Source organism: Sceloporus occidentalis, unplaced genomic scaffold (genome assembly GCF_023333645.1).
Source record: "Sceloporus occidentalis isolate IW3139 unplaced genomic scaffold, rSceOcc1.0.p SCAF_1, whole genome shotgun sequence".
NCBI classification, from domain to species: Eukaryota; Metazoa; Chordata; class Lepidosauria; order Squamata; family Phrynosomatidae; genus Sceloporus; species Sceloporus occidentalis.
The window spans coordinates 131,252,866-131,280,734 of NW_028316981.1; the positions used below are offsets into that span (position 1 = coordinate 131,252,866).

Consider the following 27,869-nt stretch of genomic DNA (forward strand, 5'->3'; position numbering starts at 1 on the left):
TAAAAAGGAATCTATAGCAGTGTTGGTGTCTGCAAGGAGGGATGTCTCTTTGGGCACAGAATCAATACATTTGAAGTACAGTCTTTTAAATATGACCCAGATAAGAACCCTCTCATTGAAAGAGCAGGAAATACATACAGTATATTACAGGGAATATGTAAGCAGTCATGGTGAGACACCATGTGGTAACTGTAAGAATTGCAAAATAAAGATTATCATGAGTCTTCCATTTATCTACAGAAGCCCAAAATATTCATAAATCTCTGCCAGGAGTATAAAATCTGTTCCATCTCCATGACAGCTGCATTTCCATGGGGGATGATTTGCTAGAGGGCCACATGCCAACAGTAAATCACCCTTTCTCCCTCTCTCTTACCTTTCACTCCCCATCCCAGCTACTCTGTGTCCCGATGGACTCCTGAGACAGATAAAGATTGCTCTTGCCAGAGATCTGAAATTATAGCTCATGGGGGGCTTTGGAAACTATGCCAAGGATGCAGCCCCAGGGCTGTGGGTTGCCTAGCCTTGATCTGGGCTATAAGAGACACAGCTTTGGAAAATTTCATTTTTAGACTAAACCTTCCAGAAAGATGAGTTCTAAAAAAGAACTTTTCTCATCTCAAAGAGCTGGTCTTAAAAATTGTTATTGCCCAGCTTTCACACAGCCATAAGTGATAGACCTTTTCCCAATCAGTTCAATACTGAAAATTGTCCTAACAATTTCTTTTCTTAAACTCTAAACCAGGCCTTTGGTATGGACCCAGATGAACACCGCATCAACCTACAGAGGGTCAAACAGCTAGAGGTAAATTCCATGTTAAAGCACAACTCCTGGGTCAGAATATTGTTAGACTATCTGCTTATTACTTGCTTTATGCTAAAGATTTATACCTTGCTTTCTGATCAGGGGACTCTCCCAGAGTGACTTAATAATAATGCAAAAGATCCCCACCCAGCCTACACAATTGGTTTTGTCAGTGGTGGTTGTGGTCAAAGTTTCCTTTGCTTTATTTATACAGTCTCTTAAATCAGGAAGGCAGGAATGGAGGAGCAAGTGCTTACAACAGCCACTTATCTGCTGTGGCCAGGTTGCTTTCCTTTCTTTACACGTAAGGGATATGTACTTTGCCTTTCTGCAGAGGCAAGCAAGAATGTGTAGGGTTGTGACCAGAGCTGAAATGGAAGTGCTTTCAGGTAGTTTCTGACTGGAAACATATAAGCCTTGCAAAATGAATAGCAACTGGGGAGGGATCTGCAGTAGGGTTTGCACAAAATTGTATGCAACTTGTGAACAAACAAGAATAACAACACGGAAAGTGATCCTGATCAAAGATGTCCCACTTATGCAGTTTGGCCCTCTCAGGTTCACACTTCTATGCCAATGAAGTCATTGTCTTCTAAAAAAAATGCTCATGGAGCATTTCTTGGCTTTATTCAACAAAATACACCTAATGTACAATTCTTGAGACATTATTTGAGTCACTTTATGGCTCCCAAAAGTACTGAAGGGCAAGATATGGAAAGTGCAAACCTATAGGACACAGAAGGGAAAAATTAATAGTCCCTATCTTTACTCTTACTATAACTTTGTGTGTTGTGCTAATATTCCATATGTCCCGGGACAGAGGGGGAAATATCTCTTAACAACTTCTTTAATCTCTGAAATACTTAATGATTCGTTCATGGTGCGATTTGAACAAGGGCCATAATGTCTGAATGTATTGGCTGTTTTTTAATTCAAATCAGTTAATTCTTTTTTCCTGCTCTGATTCTGGAGAGAAGGGGAAAACATAGGCTACAATCCATTTTCACCTATTCTCGAGGCCTGCAAGGGTGGAGTTCCACTTGCACATGTATAATAGGAAGAGTAAAATGAAGACAGGATGATTCTCCTGTTTGAGCAAGGGGAGCACTGCCCATCTACCCCCTCTCCATACACTAGGTAGGGACAAAGGTTATTTAGCCTTGCAAGCATGGACACTGAGTACCAAGCTAAAAGTAGTTGGCTTTGCCTCTGGTCATCCCATTCTCATACTAGCCTCAGTGGGCATCAGTCAGCACTGGGTAAAAGAATTAAAGTGAAAGAAGTTTAGGCATCCTAGTGTGTTTCAAAGAAACCAATGGTTTCATCACATTAAAGGCTAACCTTATACAGTGCATTCACTGTATAGGTTTTCATGAATTGCAGTCCACTTCATCAGATATACTAGGTATACGCTAAGTTCATGTCTGGTTTTTCTAGTTGCAGTAGCTAAGATTGTTAAAGTGAAGTCATCAGAGGGAATTAAGGGTGCACCTACACCGTAGAAGTAATGCAGTTTGACACCACTTTTAAGTGCTCTAGCAACATCCTATGAATTCCTGGGATTTGTATTTTTACAAGGCCTTTAGCCATCTCTGTCAAAGAGTGCAGGTGTTTCACAAAACTAGAAATTCCAGGATTCTGTAGGATGGAACCATGACAGTCAAGGCCTCATTCCCACTACGATATAAATTGCAGCAGGATTTGAGGTATATGACCCTAGTTCCCATTTGAAATCGATCCTGATCTTTATGGGTAAACCCCAAACCCCCAAGGTTTCTTGACACCACTTCCAAAGTGGTGTTTTTTGGGATGAATTGTTTTATTGTAAAATAAATTGATTCAGCCCAGTGGAAACCACTGGCGGATTTGCATCCGCCGCTGGTGATAGGGAAATGGCAGGAGAAGGAGGCCGGGGCAGAAGGAAAGAGGAAGCAGGTCCGGAGGATGGTAGATGGAGGGCACATGTGCGTGCCTCCATATTCCCGGCATGTCTCTCTCCCCTCCTTTGCAGGGGCCCAGAGGCAAGCCAGGAGTACGGAGGCATGCACACACGGGTGTCATCCATCCTCCAGGCCTGCTGCCTCTCTCCTTCCGCCCTGGCCTCCATCTAATGTAGGCCTACCAGGGCAGAGAATGAGAAGGAGGCCGGGCAGTGGAGAACGGCATGGGGGAGGAGGAGGAGGAGAGAGCAAGCCCACCGCCACTGCCATTGCCGCTGCCTCCAAGTCCCACACCAACAACCAGGCAGGCAGGGAGGGAGGGAGGGAAGGAGGAGGAGGAGGAGAGGGCAGCAGGGAAGGAAGGAGGACCCTTGGGGGTCCCTCTGGGGACAATGCCACCCTTGGATTGCTCGAGGGAGGGAGACCCTTGGGGGAGGAGGAGGAGGGCCCGAGAATTTTTTTTTGGGGGGGGGGATAAAATTGATCACAAAAGCATTCTATTGCAAAAGCAAGTAGTTGCTTTTTCAACAGATTGATTTTGCAATCAATTCTATTCTCCCCCCAAAAAAGATTCCCCTGTGGGAAGTGGTTGGAAGGGATGAAGAAGTGTCACCTTCCCTAGCTCCTCCAGTGGGAATGACAAGCATTCCAGCTAAAAAAGCAGTTCCAAACAAGGTCCCTTTTCATAGTCTGAACGAGGGACCTTTTGGAACTGCTTTCATTAGTGGAGTAGAGCCAGGTTCCAACACAGATTTTTTCCACAAGTGGGAAAAAGTGGTGTCAAACTGGATTATTTATATAGTGGCACCCTAAGTCCTACTAAATTCAATCAATCTTACTTTTGAGAAGAGAAACATAATAAAGGCTCTCTGCAGGTCTTCTCAATATACTTTCCTTTGGCTCCCACTGTACAGCACAACTTTCCCAACTTTTCTGATTAAAAGCACCCCTATCAGGGCAGGAATTAACTCGATCTGAGCAGCTGCACTCTTGTTCTCCCAATAAGGTCTGGGTATCATATAAGTCAGCAGCCTTTCTTCACTACCAACTTAGAAGTCTAGGATGCTGAAAAAAAGCTGACTGTAGCCTAAAACCAAGTAGCGGATCAGGAGGCTTTACTGCCAAAGCCTAGTGACCCATGTTTGCCTGTTTGCACTGGCTTGCTGTTGCTAGCTTAACCATTCTCTCTCTCTCTCTCTCTCTCTCTCTCTCTCTCTCTCTCTCTCTCTCAAATCTTTCCAGAAACCAATTTTTTGTCTCAAAGCAACTGTCAAACAAGCCAGGGGTATTCTGGGTAAAGATGCCAGTGGTGAGTAAATAAGAATTTAAAAACAGATAAATAAACTTAGTTCTCTCCTGCTCAGTACTGTGTTATGTTTATAAAAGTCCTTTAGAGTTTATCAGATTATGGAAACTGTTGTTGGTAGGGACACATTAATATAGATTTATCCAATCTCGTGCCCTCCAGATGTGATTGATTACAATCTCCATCACATTTATGTTAATGTTGGGAACATGTTGGGAATGATTGAACAATTATAACCCTGATAGCCAAGCTGACTGGAAAATTCTGGGAAGTGTAGTCCAAAAAATAATTTTCCCAAGCATGGACATAGCTGCTACTGCTTTACTGGCTGTGATAGAGCCTTAATGTATGCACATTTCAAGAGCTACTTTTCTGCTTGCAGGACTGAGTGATCCATACTGCCTCCTAGGGCTAGAAACTAAAAGGCAAGGCTCTTCCACCAATGGCAGTGCCCATCAAGAGAACAAGAAACGGGCAAAGGCAGTGGTGAAGAATCTGATCCCTGAAGACCAGACCCATCGCACCCAAGTCATCATTCAGACATTAAATCCTGTGTGGGATGAAACTTTTATCCTGTAAGTCTCCTCTCCTTAGTTTTGTTTTTTTGCATCTCTCATTCTGGAAGGCAGAAGAAAAATTAAGCTACATTGTGCTTTATGGCAGGAAGAAGTGAATCTCTAGTAATTTAGCATTTTAAGGCCTGTTTTTTTAATGACTGCTAGGTGAAGCAGGCTGATCAGTCATAATACCAAGGAAAATAATTTTCTTTCCCAATTGTAGGTTCTAATGTTCCTTGGGTTGCAACTTGGGAGTGTTGAGGACTTTGTTACATGAGCCTTTTAAAGTATAATTAAAGCTGGATAATAGTGCCTTTGGCAATACTTGTCACATGAGGTGGTTATTATTATTATTATTATTATTATTATTATTAACATTTATTTATAGAGTGCTGTAGGAGGTTGCATCCAAATTGTTGCTGCTATGCCTCCAAAGCTTAGGGTGTCCTTTGCCATTGACAGGGAACATCCATCAATAGGCTTCCAATCGCACTGCTGTGGCATTAATCCTCTGGTGCAACAAATTTCTCCAGCAGCAGTCCCAAGATTGAGCAGTCATGTGGTCTCAGTCTCCTCTCCTCTCCCTTGCTATCCCTAAACAAGCTGGTTTGCTTTCTTTCCCCATTTTCTTTTTTCTTTTCTCGTTCTTTCACTAAACCTGAGGGCAGGGAACTGTCTGATTAAAAATAACAATTGTAAGCCGCCCTGAGAGCCATTAGGGCTGAAGGGCAGGATATAAATACCTAAATAAATAAATAAAATAAATCACATTGCTATAATTGCTAAAATGCATTACAACAACAACAACAACAACAACAAAAATGCTGGGTAGGGCAAAAGGGCAGGGAGGTGGGGTTAAGGGGGAATCTGGAAGAGAGCTGAAGGATCCTTGGTGGCTGAAACAGCCCAGTCACGCTATCGCAGGGATGTGTGATTTTGAGGGCTGCCAAACAGGTATGTATCTATTTGCATTTGTTAACATAATTGTGGCAAGAATGGGGCTTGTGTGATAATGTCCTGATTCCTGAGATAAAGCTGAACCTAAAGCTATTTGCAGAACAAGGATTAAGTCTATCAGCAAGGTCTCAATAAAGTCAGATAGTTCTTGCCAGGTGGGAGGCTTGAGGGGTGTAGGTTGCTTGGGTTGTGGTAGACCTACTGGGAAGATTGTAGGCAAAAGTTATCCCAGTTTAGCATGGCATATGCTTGTGTTGTGATAATGATACTGAAGTGAACCAGTTGAAAGCAAAGCTTCTTTTACTAAGACATGAGGGAAAGAGGGTTTACCTGCGCTTGCAAACTCTCTCACACTGTGTGTGTGTGTGTGTGTGTGTGTGTAGAGGAATGCCTAGCTTTTTCTCATTTTTCTTTTTAAGTAAAGGGATTTCTTTCTACTTTTTATACCTAATATTGGATAGGGTTTGATGACATTACTCTCCTTGTGTGTTTGCCTTTATGTGAAGGAGGATTGGGAGTGCACCCAATGGCCATGCTTCATGCATACCTCCTGCATGAAAAGGCACACGTGAATATCCTAGTCCTTCCACCTTCGCCCTCACATTTGGTGTCAGTTGGTGTGGAGTTTTTGTTGAAAGTACAATAACGCATAACACTGAAGAGTCAAGAATGCCTCACAGTGGGCAGCACTAATAGGGTTAGATAGTTGGAGTGACCCAAAAGTGTCCTCCCTCCTTATCTACCTATCCTTCTCCCTCTGTGATGTAAACCGATACTCTTGGGGATGTTTCTACCTCTTCTCCTTCTCAGAGTCTTCTCTCAGCAATTCCCTAGAATGTAGCTAGATTAGATTAGCACCCTGAGTAACTTGCCTGTCCCTAGAATTGAGTTCCTATAATAAATCTTTTAATTTGTTTCTCTAAACCATTGGTGTCTTTGCTCCTTAGTCAGGATTTCTAACTACTGCACACACTCTGTCAGGTTTTCCTTGGTGTATATCAAAATATGCACACAGGTCCTACATGAAGGCTCAAGGAACACGGGTGGAAGTGTAGTTATTGGTATGCAGAACATATGAACAGTGATTTTTTGTCCTCTTCTCTTTGACATATTCTTGGATATACAAGGGGACTTGAGTGCTCCACTGCTCCTCCAGCTCAATCCTGATAACCTACACACAACCTGTAACTTTTCTGTAAATTGTGTCTTCCAGGGAGTTTGAAGATATAGCAAATGCCAGATTTCATTTGGATATGTGGTGAGTAGGGAGTGGGTATTATTCCCAATAGAACTTGTATCCCAGGACATTGTGGGACTAAGCGTTCAGAATAAAGCTAATATGAAGGCTGGTACAATTGCTGTATAAATCAGGGCAGAGAACCAAGCAGCCCATTGGGCTCTCTGACTGACCCATAGCCTTTCTTCCTTGGACCTCCTTTTACCAAAAACATAACCTTTTCAACAAACTTTCTGTTGGTGTCAATTGAAGTTTTATAAGAGCTGAAGCACAGTGTCTTGAGTAGGGTTACAGGTGGAGAGAGAGACACATAAACCCTCTGGATGTGCTGGAATTTCTATCCCCCACAAAAATTAGGCTTGAATAAAAAGCTTTTGATTTACTTGAATGGGAATGGCTTTTTCAAACCTCATTGCTGTGCAGTGGCACATAACTCTTTGAGAGTTTGCGTATTACGGAAGGTGGCTCCACTTTCTCCCATATTCACTCCCTCCCCTTGGAAGGTTAGACATACAGCAAGGAAAATCTGTGGTATGCATCCTGATAGTTGTGAGTTTACTGAGCCCAGATTATCCCCATAAATATGTTTGACAAAGCTTTTTGCATGGGATGAAAACCTCTCTCACACATTGTTTCTCACGTGCCATATGTCACAAAGAAATTCACAAAAGGGCCTCCTTTTAGTCTCCCTTAAGAACTCCCTCAAAGGAAGCAGAGTGATGTTGAAGTTGCATCTGCACACATAGCCAGCCAAAGCTAGAGATATATTAATTTTGGCATGGTACATACCGCCAACAAGCGCCAATTTTAGGGTTAGGGACCGTGCGGAAACCGCACGGTCCCTAACCCTACTACGTGCAGGCAGCATAACAATGGTGGTGCCCTGTGTACATCGGTGCTACCATTGTTATGTAAGCACCATGTGGTGTCTGCACATTGCCACATGGCACTTACATAACAAGTGTGAGTGGCGCATTTGTTATGCTGCCCCTGCAGCTCAAAAAGAACCTGGTTTTCCTGGGTTCTTTTTCCTCCATAGGGAAGCCGCACGTTTTGGCAGCTGCGGCTTCCCTCTGGAGGAAATTAGGCTGCCGGCTGGCTGCCCTTTTTGGGTGGTCTGTCCCACGCCTTCACTACTATGACAGAATTTTATTTGGTCATGAGTTCAACTCTTCTAGCAAGATCTAATACAGAGGTGGGGAAAGTGTCCTTGAAGCATTTTGTGTCCCTGAACTATTTCTGAGGCCCTCCAAAGTCCCAGACCCAACAAACAAAAAAAAATTTTGTTTTTTGGGGAGACAAAAATGGCAGAAACTAGCGACGAACTGCTGCCAAACACTATAGTTTTGTCCCCGCCAAACTTCCCATACAGAATGCTAAAAACAAAAGGAACATTTCACTTTAAATTGACTGAAAATATTTACACATTTTAATATCTCTTTCTTGCAGGGATTCTGATGAAGTTGAAACTGTACGCCACAAGCTGGGAGAAGTAACAGACCTTCATGGCCTAAAGAGGTTAGTACTAATAATGGGTCTCTTCTTATTTTGTAGTTCTCCTTAATTCAGGGAAAGGTATTCAACACAATAAGTGCTTAAAAAGCAAAAAATGCAGTGTATATTTTATTCCTTCTGTGTGTCATTTTATCCTTCTCTGGCTTGTTCCCCCCCATTTCCAGGATTTTTAAGGAAGCTCGGAAGGACAAAGGACAGGACGACTTCCTAGGGAATGTGGTTCTTCACCTGCAGGTAAGGAAGGTAACAGTGAGTTATCATAGGGATGCTTTTTGACATCTTCCTTGTGGTTACCCAGGTCTTCCTTTTGCTGTGCTTAGTTCTTGCAGATGTGGGAAAGTATTATAATTCTCATTAAGTACGGCTTTTGGTCTTTTTTTAAAAATACAGGACCTGCACTGCAGGGATGACCGCTGGTACAAACTGGAACCTCGTACAGAAACCTATCCCAACCGAGGACACTGTCACCTACAGTTCCTTTTAATCCATAAGAAGGTAGGAGAGGAGAAGTGTCTATAAACATTTTGACAGAGGTGTGAGCCTAGCCCTGTAGAGAAACCGAAGGTCCTGGGCTTTGTGCTGACATCTTTGAAGATTATAGGCTGCATCCGCACTGCAGAAATAATCTGGTTTGACACCGCTTTAACGATGTTCTGGTGCCACAACAAACTACAGTTCCCAGAATTCCATAGTATTGAGACATGTCAGTTAAAGTGGTGTCAACGGGATTAATTCTGCAGTGTGCATGCAGCCATACTGGTAGAACTAGAGGGGATTAGGCTTTTCTGACTGCACCACTCAAGAGGTTCATAAACTTTTTTTTATCTTTTCTAAAAGCTGAATCTCTGGCATTTTTGACTGTTTTTTTAGAGGGCCACCATTGCCAGCAAGACACAGCCAAGCTACATGGTTCACCGGCATCTTCTACAGCAGATGGTTTCTTATGAGATTCTTCAGCATCAGGTAAACAGAGTGAGAGTAGTGGCGGGGAACGGGCTCAAAGGGAATTGGTGAGGAACTGGTGAAAAGTGCCACAGGGCAGGGAAGTGTACATCCACCTTCTTAAACTGGGACCCCATTCCCATTAGCTAATTTGCCCTGGGTAGATCTTGTCCAGATTCGTTGAGCTGGTACCGAATCTCCCCGGAAAGAAGTTCCCACTACCCTTTTACCTTGATCGATGCAATTTGCCCCTCTGAAGTTCATATTTGCATTACCACTTTAAAATGGAGCCTCCTTTGTTGTCAACCAAATTCACTTCCACTTTCATCAAAGGTGACGTGTGCTACAACTGTTGGGCAACGGAATGGATGTCCCCCCTCCTTTTTTTTAAAAAAAAAAAACTGGCTGCAGCGTTCATATATTCTGTCAACTTTTGTGTGTATGTGCATGTGTTGTGTGCCTTCAGGTCATTTCAGATTCCCTCCCCTTAGCATCCTCTGCTTTCCCTTTGTTTGCCATCTCAGAATGCAATCTCTCCTTCTCTCCTCCTTTGCATCCCTCTGTTTGCCATCCCAGAATGCAATCTCTCCTTCTCTCCTCCTTTGCATCCTCTTGTTTTCCCTCCTTTTCCCATCCCAGAATGCCATCTCTCCTTCTCTCTTCCTTTGCATCCTCTTGCTTTCCCTCCTTTTCCCATCCCAGAATGCCATCTCTTCTCTCTTCCTTTACATCCTCTTGCTTTCCCTCCTTTTCCCATCCCAGAATGCCATCTTCTCTCTTCCTTTGCATCCTCTTGCTTTTCCTCCCTTTCCCACACATATGTAGCACAAGCATTCACACATTGAATCAATTTGCCAAACTGAAAGGGAAACATATTTGGCACAAGCATTCGCGTATTCTCACACACACAAAACATTTTTTTTTAATGCCACTTGCAAAGTGACATGCCGTGCCGGCAGCAAGCAAATGAAAGGGAAATGTAGCACACATTCTATCAATATGTATCAACCTGTAGCACAAGCATTCGCATAATCTGTCAGAAATAAAAATTACAAAAGAGAGAGAGAGAGAGAGCTGCTTGCAAGAGGGGAGGCATGTTCCGCCCACTTCCCTCCCTCTGACCTAAATCCCTCCCCTGAACCTGACCCAATCATGACCGGGGTCAAGTTCACATTTGCCGGCAGCAGGGAAGAAACGGGTTTTCCAAAAAGAAACTGGAAATAATCCACTTTGGGAAAATCTGCTCTAAGGGGGATTTGTCCTTGATCTAGTGTGCAAGACCCTGATCCTGATGTGTAAAAACCGACGCCAGTGGGAACTTCCCAGTTTTAATCCAGGTTACAATTCAATGCAAAAGGGAGTCTGAATGGCCCCTGGGACAGGTGATATGTGACTGGTTACACAGATGCAGATGGTTTGATTCTCCATTCAAGCATAGATATAATATTGATCTCCAGCAGCAACCCCCACCACCATAATCTTCTGCTGCCCAGTAAGGACTTTATGACATCAGCCTGCTATCCCACCACAATGCTGCTAGTTTAAGAATGGAAGCATGCCAGTTTGGCACAATTTCTTATTACACTTTCCCTCATGATAGCACTTTAGCAATTCGTGTTCACATGATTTGTTTTCTACACTGTCAAAAGCTGGCTTCCAGGAGGAAGGGTGGGAATGAGCGATCACAGCTCCCAACTGCCTCCCAAACCCAGCTGCGGTATGAGTGTGTACACAGCAGCCAGCTTCAGTAGGTGATTGACAACTGCAATAACTGCTCTGCCCCCTCCCTCCAAAGTGCAAAGCTGCTGTGCGCACATTAACACACAGCAGCCCTGAGCTTTGGGAGGCAGGGGACAAGCAATTACAGCTGCCAACCACCTCCTGAAGTTAACTGCTGTGTGAGCATGCACAAAGCATCCAGCTTTGGGAAGCTGTTAATGGCCACAATTGCTGTGTGGGCAAGGTGGGAGAAGGGGAGAGGTGCAGAATCATGGCCATTCATACCAAATGACTGCATGAGAAGTAGATGTGCAATGGAAGGCAGTAATTACAGGGAGATTGAGAGCCTATTGATGGGTTTTGCTCATCATTGAAAAGGTACGCTACAGTAACAAATGCAAAGCAGCAGCAGGATGGATATGATGTCACACAATAAGTACTAGCCAATGATGTTTTCATCCTTTTAAAATTTCTCATTTAGCTTTGTGTAATAAAGTCCTAAATCCCAGGGTGTGGAGGATTTTCTAACAGCAAATCCTTGGATTGTAGGCTGGTTAAGCAGACTGGCTGTTGACAACTCCATGTATAGAAGTGCATCCGTAGCCTAGTTTAGCCCAGCTGGCAGGTTTTATGTTCTTGTCTCCACAGAAATTAACTATGCAGTGAAGTATAACAAAGGGATTTCCCCCTTCTCTCCATAATGGCATTATTTTAAGTGTACTGTTGAAACAGTTTCAGTGCCAGCAATGTGGGCCAGTTCGATAGTTGGCCCCCGGTATCCATAGGTGATCTGCCCCCCACCCCCCGCAGATATCAAAATCTGCAGATGCTCAAGTCCTATTGACCCCAATGGCAGCATGGCCACACAGCCATGCCACCAATGGGACTGAAGCCATGCCTCCCTCCCTCCCTCTCTTTCTGAGGCTTCTGCCCTGGGCAGAGGCTGGAGCCCCATTGGCCAGACGGAGCCAGAACTGGTGCCAGGGATGGGTCTCAGAGCCTGGATGTTTGGTCCCAGGTATTGGGCCTGGGGGAAGGCTCTGCGATCCAAGCCCTGCTGCTAGCTCTGGCTCCCTTTAGCTGATGGGGCTCCAGCCTCCACCACAGAAGGCAAACCCAGGGAAGGAGGAGGGGAAGGAGGGAGGGGGGAGAGAGAGGGGGAACAGAAAGAAGGAGGGAGGGAGGGAAGGAAGGAAGGAAGGAAGGAAGGAAGGAAGGAAGGAATGACTTCAGTCCCATTGTCCCCAATGGTGGCGCAGCTGTGTGCATGCATCGCCATTGGGGACAATGTGGGCTTGCCATCTGTAGATCTTCAAATCCGTGGATGGCAAGTCTGCAGATACCGAGACCCCACTGTATATTACATGTGCTTCAAAACAAATGGCTGTATATATACAGTGTGTGTGTGAGTGTGGGTGTGGGTGTGGGTGTGGGTGCTGTTTTGTGCAGTACCTGCTCATACCTTCTTCAGGTGCTTTAAAGCTCCACTATATGTACACATGGATTTGTACTTTGTTTGCTTGTTTGTTTGTTTATGTAACTATTTCTATCCCATCCTCTACTGTGAGAATTTAATCAAGATAAAATCATATTAAATAAATCACCTATTAAAACAACAGAAATGACTAAAACCATGAACGGTATACTTTAATAGGATTAGGCTTCCAAAAGCCTTTGTAATAAAAAGCCATGTTTTGATTGGTGCCCAAAAGAGACCAATGTTGGTGCCAGCCAGCCTCTACAACAGAATTGCTCAGTTAAACTCTGGGGAAGTCAGCTGGGCACAACAGTATCTCTCCCAGGTGCCTATGGGGCCTGTCAGCATTCTCGTTCCAGTCATCCGTCTCCTCATGACACAGGATACATTCATGCAGATAGAATTTCCTAAAGGACCATAGCAGCCATGGTGGGTCACACAGGGCAGGTGGTTACTACACCTTCTCAAAGCAGCCATGTAATGGGACTCCTGCAATCTCTTTCTGTCAGTTCATCAGCAACCATTTTATTGTTTATCTTGACAGGCTGGCAGCACTTCCTGGGATGGTGAACTGAGCAAGCACGCTAATACAATCTTGTACCTACATGCTACTCAGAAAGACCTTTCAGACTTTCACCAGGACATGGCGTAAGTATTTCCTGCACTCTTCCACCTACGGCAGCCACATCTTGGAAATAAAGACTGACATAAGATGCTCAGATTCATAGCTCTGCTATTCTTGGTTCCTTAATTGCTTTTAAAAAAGCTGCAATGAGTCTTTATTTCATAAGGATGTTTGAGAGTTTAATCACAACTTGTAATCATGCCTTGTGATAAGTAACAAGAGTAACTTATAGGATCTTAAAGTCAGAAGGGATCTCAAGGGCCATCCAATCCAAGTCCCTAGCATGTAGGAATACACAACTAAAACTCTCCTGAAAGATGCCCATCCCATCTCTGATTAAAGATCTCCAAAGAAGGAGATTTTACCTCTGTCTAAGGCAGTGTACCTCACTGTCGGACTGCTCTTGCAGTAAATAATTTCTTCCTAATGTTTAGGTCATAAGGAGCCCTGGTGGCGCAGTGGTTAAATGCTGATACTGCAGCCACAACATGATAAGTTTGATCCTAGAGGAGGGCTACAAAGTCCTTTCATAGGTTGGTAAAATAAATACCCAGTTTATTGGGGGCAATTGGCTTACAGATTGCAAACCGCTCAGCGAGTGTTAGTTCACTGATAAGTGGTATAAAAATGTACTTGCTATTGCTATAGCTATAGATGCCCTTTTCTGGTTCCTTTACTAGACCTGGAAGCCCTTCATGAATTTCACACTTTTATTTTTTTCTTTTTAGATGATACCTATTGGCACATTCCAGTGGCACTGCTACATCCTCCACACTGGATGTGTCCCCATGAATTTTTCCAGGGCTATTATTATTGCAGGAAAAAATGTATAATTCTTTCCTTTTCCCCCCATTACCTGCCATAATCAATTTCAGCTTGAGCAAACATCTTGATTTTACAACTGAGAGAAATTATGGAAACCAAGCCAATTTGAGTACAGATATGTAATCTGCACAACATATTCAATGAACATTTTTTATTTTTGTTGACTGGAGATTTTGGAATTTGTTATTGATTTTGACCCAGTCCCCTTTGAGTGGACATTACTTTAACTCCACTAGAGTAGCATTCAGAAACATAGACATGTTAATCTGGAATATCAGTATGCAAAGGGATCTTGAAGCACCTTTGAGACTAACTGTGCAAAAGAACTTGTAGTCTAACCTTTCATAGACTTGGGCCTGGTACAGACTGGCGCAAAGCGCCGGCCTGGGGTCGATTTTAGGGCTTGGGGGATGCCATGATGACGTATGTGCAGTGCAGTGTCCAAATGGCACCATGGTGCACGGACATCATCAGCACATGAGAGGGCACCAATGGTGCCATGCGCACCCTAAAAAGAACCTGCCAGGAGCGAGTTCTTTTTAGGGCTCCTGAAAACCATGCCATTTGGTTGCTGCAGCCTCTGTCGGGGGCAAAAGGGGGCAGTGTCTCGCTGTTCCTTTCCCCCCGTCTGTATCCCCTTGGTCTACTTCCTCAGATGCAATTATATGAAAGCTTATGCTACAACTTCTTTTGCACAGTAGTCTCAAATGTGCTACAAGATCATTTTGACCCCACTAGTTTATCCTCATTAGTTTAGTGCTTAATATGATTCTTCTTCTTTTTGATACAGGCAATGGCTTGCTTATAGCAAACTATATCAGATCTTAGAGTTCAACAGCAACTGCTTGCTCCACCAAATCACCAGCATAGAGTACCAGTGGGTAGAAGGACGGTTAAGATCTGAACAGGTGAGAAAGAGAGACATGGAATTGTAGAGCTGGTAAAAGGAATTCCAGATAAACATACAGTTGTGGTTACACATGGACAAAACACTGATCATTAAATGGCTCCTTGCAATTGCTGCTCTTGCTCTGTTTTCTACTAGGTTATGGCCTTTTAAAACTGCAAACTTTTTCCCTTTGACAATACTCCTTCCTGAACCTACGTCAGAGATTGCTATGACTGTCTACTGACAGAGGGGTGTGGAATCCACATTCTGGTTGCCTTCCTCTTTCAGGATACCCTGTCGTCCTTCTTGGGCAACTGAGGGTTCTATTGTGTCAAGAGGGGTGGGTGGAAGTCGATGCTGTCCAGACATACAAAGTGTCTATTTTAAGATATATTTTGTTTCTTCCTTCAGCAAACAGAATTGACTGACTCTTTCCAGTCCTTTCTCACCTATGGACTTTCAGTCCTTCAGAGGTATAGGATTGTCTTCCCACTCTCTGCTCCCAAGTCTACAGAAAGGCTACAGTCTTTGCTCAGGTGAGCTGTGAGACATGTTACCTAAGAAAAGGGTCCGTAATTGGGCTTCATCATGGTCAGATTTAAGGGGGAAAGTTTCCAACAGCATTTAAATAGGAATGGGAAACAACTGTGGATGGTTGGAGGGGGGGACTTCCTTTTTCATTATCTCTTCCAACCTTTCTTTGTTATCTACCCTTTCAACATTTTCCCAGTCATCATTTTACTTACTCATATCTTCATTATCATGAACTTCTTCCTTCTAGAAACATACATTCATTCTGACTTCCTTTCTGTCAGTACAGGCCTTAATATAATTATCCTTATGACTTCCTTAAACCATACATTTTCTTATGATTCCTGTGTTTCTATTCATGCTTAATCCATTCATTTAAGTATCTTAACACTTATGGTTATGATTATTACAATATATCAATTTTCTTTTCCATCATTCTATAATTTACAATCATGTTCTCTAAATATTCAGTACTGTCACTTTACTCCATTTCCTTTTTAGGAACTCATATACTGTGGACTATTCCTTCCTAAATTTTCTAACATACTGTTCTTTAATAATTGTGTTAATTTATCAATTTCAATTGTCTTGTATAGTTTAAGCAACCATTGTTCTTGACTGGGGGTTTATTTTGTTTTCCACTTCTGTACAAGTGCTATTCTTGCTATTCAAACCAAATGGAATAAGTTTTTCCCATAATCATTCTCTAACTTGTTATTGAACATACCTAATAAATAGATTTCAGGTTCCATTTGCATCTTAATGTTTAAAATTTTACTAATTGTATCATTTACCAGCATCCAATATCTCTTTACATAATTGCAGGATTACCAAGAATGATAGAAAGTTCCAGGCTCTTCCCTGCATTTTCAATAGCAATAGCCATAGCAAGTACATTTATGTACCACTTATCAATGAACTAACACTCCATAAGTGGTTTACAATGTATATGCCAATTAATAATAATAATAATAATAATAATAATAAATTTTATTTATATCTCCCACTTCTCCCTTTGGATCGAAGCAGGATTACAACAATAAAAACATCATAAAAAGGATTGCCCCCAACAAGCTGGGTACTCACTTCCAAGGTTTATTATCCTTTTTAAAATAAAATCTTGATATTTTGTTTGGGGTTAAGTACCAGCGAAGATACATTTTATAATAATTCTCTGTAATATTTTGTGAGAGAGTGTATTTGATCCCTCTTGCCCATGTTTTCACCCTCTGAGACGGTTATAATGGGTCTCCCACATTCTAGCCCAGTTCACCATAGGTCCTTTGACTATCTCTTCTTCCATTTCAAATTTTAGCAGTGACTTGTAAATAGTTCCAATAATTCTATTCTGAACCACTTGTGACCCTTTTTTTCTGATTTTTCATCTTCCAATCCAAACCTTTTTATATCCATTTTAAATCTTTCACTAATTTGTCTATATGAGAACCAAGTGATTTTATGTCCTTCTTCTTCTAATTTTTTTTGCATTTTCATCCTAAATCTTCCATTTTTTGCTATATATTTATAGGTAAGCCATCTGTCTTCTGTTAACATTTCCCTTCTATGAAAGGCTTGCTGAGGAGATATCCATAAAGGGGTTTTCTGGGTCATTCTATTCTAATACAAACAAAATATTTTTAATGCACAGCCTGGGGCTGGGGGGAGGGATTGATCCAAGGGGAGCTCAGCTGTGGGAGAAATGCCCTTCACAGTCCCTAGAGGGCATTTTGGGAGATTTGAGTGGGAAATTGTTTTTTTTAAAAATATTTCAACACATCTGTAAAAAAAAAAAAAATCCCCTAATAAATTCATTTTTGAAAAAAGTACCAGTTTAGGCCCAGTTGCATACTTTCATCTACATTGGCCAACAGTGCTTCTGTTTTGACTGGAATGAAGTTTATTTGTTTCCCCTTTACCATCCAGAAACAGTCCCCAAAGACATATTGAGGCTTTCTACCACTTCTCTGGGTAGCTTCATGGACATATTAAAAAAATATAAGGGAATGATAGAAACTTGAGTTGCCATAAGGCTCAGTTGCCATAAGGATGGAATAATAGGCCTTGCCTAGCATGGTATAGCAGTTTGAATGTTGGCCTAAGACTCTGAGAGATCAGAGTTTGAATCCCCACTTAGCCTTGGAAACCCCCTGGTAACCTTGGGCAAGTCACACTCTCACCTTAAAAGTAAGCAATGGCAAACCTCCTCTGAACAACTCATGCCAAGAAAAACTTGTGATATGTTTGCCTTAGGTTTGTCATAACTCAGAAATGGCTTGAAAGAACAAAACACAAATACAGCTGACCTCCAAATTTGCAGCTTTGACTTTTGCAGACTTGATTATTTGCATTTTTGATTAATATGTTTTGTCAAGGAATCTCTAGGTCCTCCAGCACAACTCTGACCAGAAAGTTGTGCTGGAGAAGCTAGAAGTTCCTAGAGAAAACACTTCTCTGGGCATTTTAGGTCCTCCAGTGTGATTCTGTGATCAGCTTCTGACAAATGTTGACCATAGATTGCACTAAAGAACCTGGAGATTCCTCGAGAGGTGTTCTCTCAGGTAAAAAAAATAGTGTTTTTTTATTTGCAGTTTTTCCACATTCAGAGGAGTCCTTTACTCCTAACCCAGCAAATGTAGAGGGACCACTATATAACGTTCTGAAAATATTCCATCAGAAAGGTTAACATACTGCTACCACAAAACTACTTTCCCAAATCCCATTCTGGAGGGGCATTTCACAAGGTGCTTATAGTCTATGTATCAAAAACTGCTTCATTTAGAAAAGAGGTGACAGCTTTACTATGTTGATTGAAGGAGAAGAATCCCAAATCTTCAGCTGTGTTTTTTAAAAGCATAAACAATCATGCTTGAATTACATTGAATTTAGCAGTGTTTTCCCCTCTATTCTCACAGGGTCTTGGTCCAGATGTGTAAAATGAAAGCCTTCAGAGAGTTTTGTACTCATACCCCTGACCTTCAGCAAATGGTGAAAGAGGCGCTCAAGGTACAGGAATACATCAATGTCCTTAGGCTTTCCTTTCCCAAACCCAGTTAGGGAAGTTGTTACTTAGTTGATACTTATAAGACTTGAGACTTTTGAGACTTTGAAGATATTCATATTTGTTTCTTCAATGCAGAGCTAGATCTAGGAAGAGGCAAGTCTGGTTCCTTTTGTTTTCCAGACTGTCCAATACTGGTGGGTCCAGAGTTGTCAGTTGTTGCTATATCTCCTTGGAAAAGTGTGTGCTTCAGCTTTTCTTCAGAAACAGCCTTTTGAGCAAGTAGCATTTTACAGAGGGCTCAAAAAAATCTGTTTCTAATTCTAGACTCTTCTCTCTTATTATTTTGAAATATCTGGCATGATGTAGGTTCCAACATTATAGTACATTATCTGCTATAGTCAACACCTGTAAGCCCAGATGATGCATTGTTCAGATGTATTAAAATATGTCATCTTCTACATAGTTTTAAAGTGTATTCAGAATGCTATATTGTTCTGTGCTTTCAAGATGACTCTGGGTGCATCTGCACTGCAGAAGTAATCTGCTTTGATAACACTTTGACTGTGATGGCCTGAGAACTGTGGTTTGTTGCAGAGACCTGGTGCCACAACAAACTACAGCTCCCAGAATTCCATAGCATTGAGCCATGGCAGTTAAAGTGTGTCAAACTGGATTATTTCTGCAGTGTGGATGCAGGATCAGATTATAGCAACCATATAATGGGGCTTTCTTGGCAAGACTTATTCAGAGGAGGCTTGCCATTGCCTTCCTCTTAGACTGAGAGGATGTGACTTGCCCAAGCTCACTCAGTGGGTTTCTGTGGCTGAGTGGGGATTTGAACCCTCATCTTCTGAAATCCTAGTCCAGTCAAACACTAGATCATCCTACTCTTTTTAACTCTGTTTATCATTTTCTAAGGCTGGAACAGCAGAGTGGTTTCAGATGAAGAAGCAGCACCTGAAGCCGATGATAAAGGTAAACCTCTTTTCCAATTTAACAGAGTTTATGCTGAGATAATCTTACAGATTGCTGAATTGTATGTCAGACTCTAAAATGGGCTGTCTAGTGTTCTGTAAACTACAGAAATATAGCAATAGCAATAGCAAGTGCATTTCTATCCCGCTTATCAGTGAACTAACACTCCCTAAGCAGTTTACAGTATGTGAGCCAATTTCCTCCCAACGAGCTGGGTACTCATTTTACTGACCTACAAAAGGATGGAAGGCTGAGTCCTCCTGTAAGATTGACTTACAATGTTGTGGCTGCAGTACCAGAATTTAACCACTGTGCCACCAGGGTTCCTTAGTCAGTGATGCCAGCCATACCTGTCATGGCCTAGATAATGTCTTTTAAAAATAACTTTTTCAAAAGTGCATTTGGTAAGACAGCTTTCAGCAGCTGTGTTGGAATCCAGTTCTCATGACCCGCCACTTGCCTTGTTAGCTTGGGCTGAGGGGAGCTGCACTGTAAAGCCTCTAGAAGGCAACAGGTCAGGGAAGATTGGTTTAAGACCTCATTAAATTTCTCAGGCATGGATATTCTAGCACTGCCTTAACAATGGAACCACAGCTGTGGGTAGATATGTGTGGCAGTGCCAATTCAGAAGCGCTCTGAAAGAGATTACTCTAATAGTGGTGGTGTGAAATCCATGATGCCTCAAAGACAAAATGCCTAAAAGACATTTTTATTCTGGGAACAACACACTACATGCCAAGACTTCCATCATCCTGTCTTTCCTGCCCTTTGCAGAGTATGGAGGAGTCTGGCAAGGCCCTGGTCGAGCTTCTTGTGGAAGTGAATGCAGATCTCCAGCAGTGTCTCAAAACCTGGAACAAATATTTCATCAGGTGAGTCTCTTTAATTTTTTCTCTTTCTAGTTCCTGTTCTATTGACTACTCATCAAATATTCCCCCAAGTCTTTCTGTAGCACCAGAAGAAGATCAGAAAGCTTCATTGGGTCCCTTTCTGGGAGAAAGGCTGGACAGAAATGAAATGAAATAAATAAGGCTAGTTGTTAAAAACTTGGCAGAGCCTACACTTATAAACTGTAGAATGCCACTGCAGTCCTCATCCTTTCCAGGGGAATAAGCCACTGCTTATTTTATTGGTCTGCCAGTTTCAAAATGGAGCAAGGAACCTTTGCCTCCACACTCCATCAGCCACACCCAGCATGGCCAATGGCCAAATGAAAGTACATTTTAATGTATGTGCTGCCGGTTAGTAGCTGTCATTTAATCAGAATTGAAGACAAAATTTAGGTTGAAACTGGCCTGGCAATCATGTGGACTTCTTTTGTTCCGTTAGCTTCTCTGAAAATGTCTTCTGTTGTTGTTGCTTGTAGCTCTACAATTTGGAGTTCCTCAAATTATTCTGACCCTATGCATCCCTTGCCAGTAACTATTTTTGCAAGGGAAGGTGGAAAGACAGGAATTCTCTCCATCTTTCCCTAAAGTGGACCATTGGCCAGTCCCAATGCCATGCTCTCATTTCCCCTGTGCAGTCCTCTTACCTTTCCATTAGTAATTCTGTTGGCCCAGTTTCTGTACTGAGAAGGGAAGATTTGGGCCTTTTAACTGCAGAGCTCCATTGCATATGCACCATCTTGCTGGGCTTGAAAGAGTTAACTACATAGTGTTAAACAAGTGGCTAAAATCAAGTCTTGGTGCTTTCTAGCCAATCTCTGACCACTGTTTTCCCCCCTGTTTCTCCTGGGCAGCACTGTGAGAGTGGATCTCTTCTCAGTTGCATATCTTGAAATGGAGCAGCTGGTGAGTAACCATTTTGCTGCTCTTTAGCTCAAAGGACTTGGGGTTTGCCTTCCTAAACAGGGCAGGTGGAGTGTTGTGGGAAGGGGCTAGTCTGGGAAGGAGCCAGCAGGGACATGTAAAACAAGGCTGGAGAACTTGGTGGTGGTCTTCTTGATTTGCAGTTCTTATCAGTCCTGCTAGCCACCATGACCCATGTGGGGGATGTTGGGAGTTGTTGTCTGACGGTGTCTGGAGGGCCAGGCCTTCTGTGTTGTAGAAGTATGACACAGAAAGTCTATGAGCGATCTGGTGACCTTAATGAGTTGCAAGAGCATTAATGATGGGGGAAAAAGCTGCTCCTGATATGGCAGGCTGCACATATCAACTCCATATCAGTTCACAGATAATTTTTCTTTTTGAAGGCTTTCACGGCTGGTATTCATAGTTTTTTGTGGTTTTTTCGGGCTATGTGGCTGAGTTCTGGAAGAGTTTATTCCTGACATTTTGCCAGCTAGCATCTTCAGAGATCAACATTAAATATTAAGCAACAGAATAGCATCTTAAATGCAGTAAATCCTTATTTCTGTACTCATCTGTAGTTTGAATTTAACCTTTGTTTTCCCCTCACGCCTCGCCTCTCATGATAATATCTCTTCCAATTATCTAGCCCGCCAGGACACATATAAATCAATGCTGATAGCATTTTAAAACAATTTCTTGAATTTCATATACTCCAAAAGCTTTATTTTATGACATTTTCCTTTACTAAACCAATATCAGGCATTAAGCAACAGAATTTCTTCACCAATTTATACTTTAAATTTAACCTTTTTGGTTTTTGCCAAATCTTTGTAATTTCACAAATTGAACATCAATCACCAAAATCATTATGTACTGGGGAAGGAATATCCTTCCATGGAAAACTTTCATAGAATCATAGAGTTGGAAGAGACCACAAGGGCCATCCAGTACAACCCCCCTGCCATGTAGGAACTTACAATCAAAGCATCCCTGACAGATGGCCATCCAGCCTCTGCTTATAGTCCTCCAAGGAAGGAGACTCCACTAAACTCCGAGGAAAGAGTGTGTTCCACTGTCGAACAGCCCTTACTGTCAGGAGGTTCTTCCTAATGTTGAGATGGAATCTCTTTTCCTGTAGCTTGCATCCATTGTTCTGGGTCTATTCTCTGGAGCAGCAGAAAAGCTTGCTCCATCCTCGATATGACATCCCTTCAAATATTTAAACAAGGCTATCATATCACCTCTTAACCTTCTCTTCTCCAGGCTAAATATCCCCAGCTCTCTGAGTCTTTCCTCATAGGGCATGCTTTCCAGACCCTTCACCATTTTGGTCGCCCTCCTCTGGTGGTTGAATCATTTACATTCCTCTATTTAACAAAAACTTGGCATATATAAAGTTAACACTGTTGTCTCCACAGTGATCCCCAGATACAATGTTGCAATGAAACAGCCTGGCTATTTAGCTTCTCTTGTTATTCAAATTACATTCAATGGGACACCTCTCCCAGAAAAAACAAATTCACTTTCCCATAACAAACGGATCTCTTTCCTTAGTCCATTTTATACTTGTGAAACACTTGCAAGAACAGCCCATCTTCCAACTTTAAAAATTAGTTTCCAACTTTTAAAGTTACTACACCTTTTGTCTGTTTGAAACCTTTTTATTAAGTCTCAATCTTGTTAAACTTTCAAAATGAGGACTTATAAATCTTAAAAACAGTCCTTACTGTCTTTCATATTGGTCCAGAAAGCTGGAAAATCACCAAGGTATTGGTATCACTGGTGAGTGGAATATCTCTTTTAATTAAAATTCAAACAATTCCAGGTGTTTTAAAAGAGTAAATAAGAAAGTGAGACTACAGGTTCAGTATCCTTTAAGGCTTGCATCTGGCAGCATGATTTTGATGGAATGTCCACAGTCCCTCCTCATTTCTCTCACTTTGACTTCTATGGTTCCTGTGAGCTTAGCAAGGTTCTCAGACCTATGTGGGTGCTGTCCCACATGGATCTTCCACCATGATCTCCCCTTCTCTGGGGAGAGATTCACCAGCTAGAATTTGCCTCCACACCAGTGATTGTTGCTGCTGCAGCAGCTTTCCCTTTCATGAAGCTTAGTGAGGAAACTTCAACCTGCCATTGCCTCACCTGGAAGTCCAGTTTACAGAAAAAGTTTCAACCTGATTCAGAGCTACCAGTCAGGCAAGGCTCCCTCCTTGCTCTCCTTTCTCCAGCAAGGAAAAGTATCCCTATTCCATCAGGCTTTTAAGAATCAACTGTTGTGGGCATTTTATAATGTGCTGGGCTCTGGTGTTCAGTTGATTTTTAAATATTGCTTTAGTGAATGCTATTTTTTACAAAACCACTATAGATTTTTAAGATTATGTATATGATTTTTAAAATGGTTTAAATCTGTGTTGGTTTTAATAATTTACAAGACATCTTGAGCCCCATTATAGGTGACGTATAAATAGTAGCCACTACTGCAACTCACCTTCATCCCAGGGGGCAGAGGACCTGGCAGTGCTAATGGCAGATCTTCTGTACAGAGATGCTCCTGAACAGCTGTTCACATGTTTTGGGTATCCAGGAAAGATACTTCAAAATTAAACATTGATTCAAAGTTGCTTGATTTTTTAAAAGAAGGAATAAAAGTTAGAAACAATCCTTGGAACAAGTTGTTCTGCTTAAGCAGCTAATCTGCTGAAGAGGACTATCATGATAGCCCATGAAGCCCAGCACCATCCAGATATATTTATATATTTATACACCCAGCCAGCATGCTGGGGAAAGCTGGCTTAAGCTCTTTTCTAGGAGCAAATGCTCCTTTCATTCAAGTGTCTATTCACTTTGTGTGTGGGAAACTCCATGGCTGTTCACTTAAAGGGTGGAAACCAATAGCACTGACCAAATAGGAGCTTATAGACAATTGTATCTTTCCTTGATGGGGTGAACATTTTGGCTGCTATGAGCCTGGTATGTCTTCTTTGGGAGAGGTAAAAAAACAGGAGAGAAATAAGCACAGAATTTACTGTTGCCTTCCTCATGTTGCAGTGATGGACAGGAATTCTGCACATGTGACAACTATGTGACTTGGGAAGCAGCATTACCTACAATAAGCAAGTCTCAAACTGTGCAAGGCTTACCCTGGAGGGTCACTCACAAAGGTGCTTCTTAGGGTCACTATTTTGTAGTAGCTGAGCAACTCTCTCGTGCTCCTGCTGAACTTACACAAGTGTTCTTAAAGGTAGCCCGAGTCACAACTTATTAAAAGAGTCCATTCACTGAGCTAACAGGAATGGCAGTTTACTCACTGAAGGGGCAGGGCTGCTGTAGCTTCCCTGGTTCTGTTTGTTGTCCTATTTGTGGTTTTTGTCATGTTACGCAGGTTTCCTGTTATGTCAAGGAGCAGCTGAATGAGATTGACAGTGGCATGTCCCAACTCACAGCAGAGAGTCTGTTCCAGCTCTATCTCAGCCTGCAGGAACTCTATCGCCTGAAGGACTTTGTGAGCAACAGGTACAAAACCCTGCAGTTTCACACATTTTGGCCATCACACGAAGGGTGTCCTTACATTTCACTATCATATACCAAGGGATTTTTGTGAATGCACTTATGTGTGGATATGCTGAGAGTATATATCTGTAGAGGTTTACACACTAGGCAGAGCTCGTTGAAACAGGCTTTCTTATGTTGCATCCAACTTGGATGATCAATCCCTAGAGAAAAGCTTCTTGGAATGAGTGAGGCCATGCCAAGTAATATTTTCTATTCTTGAATCTCTTATATTGTATAAAATCTAAGTTTTGTTTTTCCCCCCAGAGAAGGTCCTCTTGAACTGACCAACTTCCACCATTGGTTTAAGGAGGCCATCCCTAAATGGCTGCAGAAGGCATACACAATAGCTCTCGAAAGGACCCAGAGGGCTGTCCAAGTAGACCAGGTAATGGGTCCCTAGCAAAGGCAGGAAAGAATTTTTGCCTCTCACTTTTTTCTCTCTGAGACATTCCCCCAAGCTCCTCCCCACTCCTAATGATTGATGGATACTTTTCACCTCTATCCAGTCAACCAGGGTATTCTTTATTTAATCTATGTGTTACATGGAAATTAAATTCTAGATTATGCCATTCAGATCATATCCATGGATGAATAAGAATCAGAAGCTACAACCACAACCTTCTATTCACAGATCTGTTGCATTTGTTGCTGTGTTTATTTAGATGTCAGAAACTATTGCTAGGGGACCCTGATCTGATGCATTTCAGCTTTCTACCATTTTAGATAAAGAAAATTTCCTCTGTCACTACATAACACTCTCAAACCTCTGGTAGCTGGTTTCCTAGAACTAATGTTATTCAAACATTCTGGATAAAGTGGTTATGAGATCCCATTTCGAAGTAAATTCTGTCCTTGACAGTTTGTTGTTGCTAAAATTTAAATATTTCATTTCTGTCCAGCTAGTGCCATTGGGGGAGGTGAATAAGCACAGTACATCCACCGTGGACTTATCCACATGTTATGCCCAGATGGTCAAGACCTGGCAGCAGCTGGACTGGCCAGATCCTGAAGAGGCTTTCATGATCATGGTGAAATTTGTTGAGGTGCGTAGAGCAAGCAGAGAAGGCAGAGATCCCATTTTCCTTCTTTGGACTGCATCACACAAAACTAGAAAATCAGAATTTTAACAGGATAAAAGTGTCTTTGGCCATTACTTATCACATGATGTTTTGTTGCTTTTTGCCCATTCATGAACAAAACCCATCAATGGGCTCCCAATCTTGCTGCTACTCCATGACTGCCTTGGTGCAATAGGTCCCTTCCGCTGCAGTTCTGCTTCTTGGGTAGTCACATGGTGTGGTTGGGCATGATTCTCCTAATTTTCCTGTCTCTTCCCCTCAGTGTCACAGCAATTGCACTTTCTAACAGCTTCCTGAAACTGGCTGCTGTATATATTCATAATAAATAAATAAATAAAACTTTTATTTATTTCCCGCTTTTCTGTGACAAGACAATCAAAGCAGCCAGCTTCAGGAGGTGGTTAGCAGCTGCTATTGCTTACTCCCCCTTCCTCCCGAAGTGTGGAGTAGCTGTGTGAATGTGCACATAGCAATCCTGCACTTCAGGTGCAGAGCAAAACAGTGATCACAGCTGCCAACACCTTCCCAAAGCCACTCACACAGCAGCTGGCTTCAGGAGGTGGTTGGCCACTGAGATAGCTTGTTCTTACCATTCCTCCTGGAAGATGGCATTTCGTAGTGCAGAAAACAGCTTATGTGACCATGAATCGCCAAAGCACTATTGTGGGAGATAGTGTGATCAGAAATTATGCCAAACCAATATGCTTCCATTTTTAAACTAGAAGGATTATGGTGGGACAGTAGGCCGCTGTAATAAAATCCTTACTGGGAAGAAGCAGATCAGGGCAGTGGGGTTGCTGCTGGAGATCAACATTATATCTATTCTTCAAAGGAGAATCAGGCCATCTGCATCTGTGTAACCAGTCAAGTATCACCTGTCCTGGTTTGGGAAGGTAGATGTACCCCTCCCGACCTTGTGGCACTTCTCATCACTAGTTCCTTACCAGTTCCTTTTGAGCCACTTCCCTGCTACCACTGATGCTGAAGAATCTCCTAAGAAACCATCTGCTGCAGCAGGCTGGTGTGATAAAGTTCTTTGTCACTTTCATTTGTATTCATCCATCAGTCAAGCCCATTTCCATATTCATCTGTATGATTTTTTTTAAATCATGCTAAAAATTAACATTGGAGCATTCCTATGGATATATAAACGAAGCAGGCAATGCCCACAAATGAATTTGTGTAGCATCGTTTGGAATTCCTTGCCCTCTGAAGCTTAATTAGGATAGAATTCCTATTTTTCTGAGGTGTCAAGTATCATTTTCTTTCCACAAAGTCACAGTACCTCAACCTTTCTCCTTTCTGACTCCTTAGGACATGTGTAAAATTGCTCTGACGTACTGCCGGTTGATCAAGAAAAGGGCAGAAGAATTGTCATCAAACCAACGTGAGGAGGGAGAAGCAGCTAACAAGGTGAGCAGTAGAATCATATTATGACAAGGAACTCAGTGAATCTTGGGATGATCCCTTGGTACAAGTAAGCATGGGGCATGGGACTGTCTTCCACAGTAGAAAGAAAGAACTACCTATGGTATCTTTATGGGTATGTAAAACTTGGCCATTTGCCAGAGAGGCTTTTGAAGTGTAGTTTCCTTTTCTTTTTCTCTTCCCACTTTCCCTGTAGCTCTGTGTTGTGGTGAACAACATTGAGCAGCTCCGCACAATGATCCTGAAGTTGCCGTCGCAGCTGGACTGGACACATCTGGAGCAGAAGGCTGGAAATGTTATTGCCCCAGAACAATTCCAGAACACACTCCACCACCAGCTTCAGGCTACCATCACCTGCCTCAACAATGAGATTCGAAGTGTGGTCCAGACCTTGGGAACCAAAGTAACTTCACAGCCTTGGCGTTCCTCTTTCACTCTGACTGAGTAGTCAGTCATATGGGCTATGCTATTGGTATTGCACATGCTGGGTCAGTCTGTGTGTGTGCACATGCATGCATGGAAAGCTTCCATGCTCTCTTGTATCTAACACTTTGTTCAAAGCAGTGGGACATAAAATAACAAATGCATTATCCTCTGCAGGACTGGCTCCAAATATTGAGATCGTCTGTGCAGGGCTTTGGAAAGTTGTTTTTTGGACTAGAACTTCCCAGATCCCCCCAAACAGAACTGGTAGTGGCCTGCTGAATGTTCTT

General features: G+C 42.3%; 1 protein-coding gene across 1 annotated transcript in view; it reads left to right on the forward strand.

Moving 5' to 3' along the window:
• Positions 1 to 27,869, forward strand: part of UNC13D (unc-13 homolog D) — a 53,267-nt gene that overhangs the window by 11,878 nt on the left and 13,520 nt on the right. The window contains exons 4-23 of the mRNA XM_089535904.1: positions 746 to 805; positions 3,988 to 4,054; positions 4,434 to 4,626; positions 6,779 to 6,823; positions 8,252 to 8,320; positions 8,482 to 8,551; positions 8,708 to 8,812; positions 9,188 to 9,280; positions 13,000 to 13,103; positions 14,696 to 14,813; positions 15,206 to 15,330; positions 18,238 to 18,328; positions 19,245 to 19,301; positions 20,076 to 20,173; positions 21,043 to 21,094; positions 24,480 to 24,610; positions 24,914 to 25,034; positions 25,549 to 25,692; positions 27,043 to 27,141; positions 27,353 to 27,559. Of these exons, the coding sequence (XP_089392030.1) occupies positions 746 to 805; positions 3,988 to 4,054; positions 4,434 to 4,626; positions 6,779 to 6,823; positions 8,252 to 8,320; positions 8,482 to 8,551; positions 8,708 to 8,812; positions 9,188 to 9,280; positions 13,000 to 13,103; positions 14,696 to 14,813; positions 15,206 to 15,330; positions 18,238 to 18,328; positions 19,245 to 19,301; positions 20,076 to 20,173; positions 21,043 to 21,094; positions 24,480 to 24,610; positions 24,914 to 25,034; positions 25,549 to 25,692; positions 27,043 to 27,141; positions 27,353 to 27,559 (2,049 nt within the window). The remainder of the gene's footprint in view (positions 1 to 745; positions 806 to 3,987; positions 4,055 to 4,433; positions 4,627 to 6,778; positions 6,824 to 8,251; positions 8,321 to 8,481; positions 8,552 to 8,707; positions 8,813 to 9,187; positions 9,281 to 12,999; positions 13,104 to 14,695; positions 14,814 to 15,205; positions 15,331 to 18,237; positions 18,329 to 19,244; positions 19,302 to 20,075; positions 20,174 to 21,042; positions 21,095 to 24,479; positions 24,611 to 24,913; positions 25,035 to 25,548; positions 25,693 to 27,042; positions 27,142 to 27,352; positions 27,560 to 27,869) is intronic.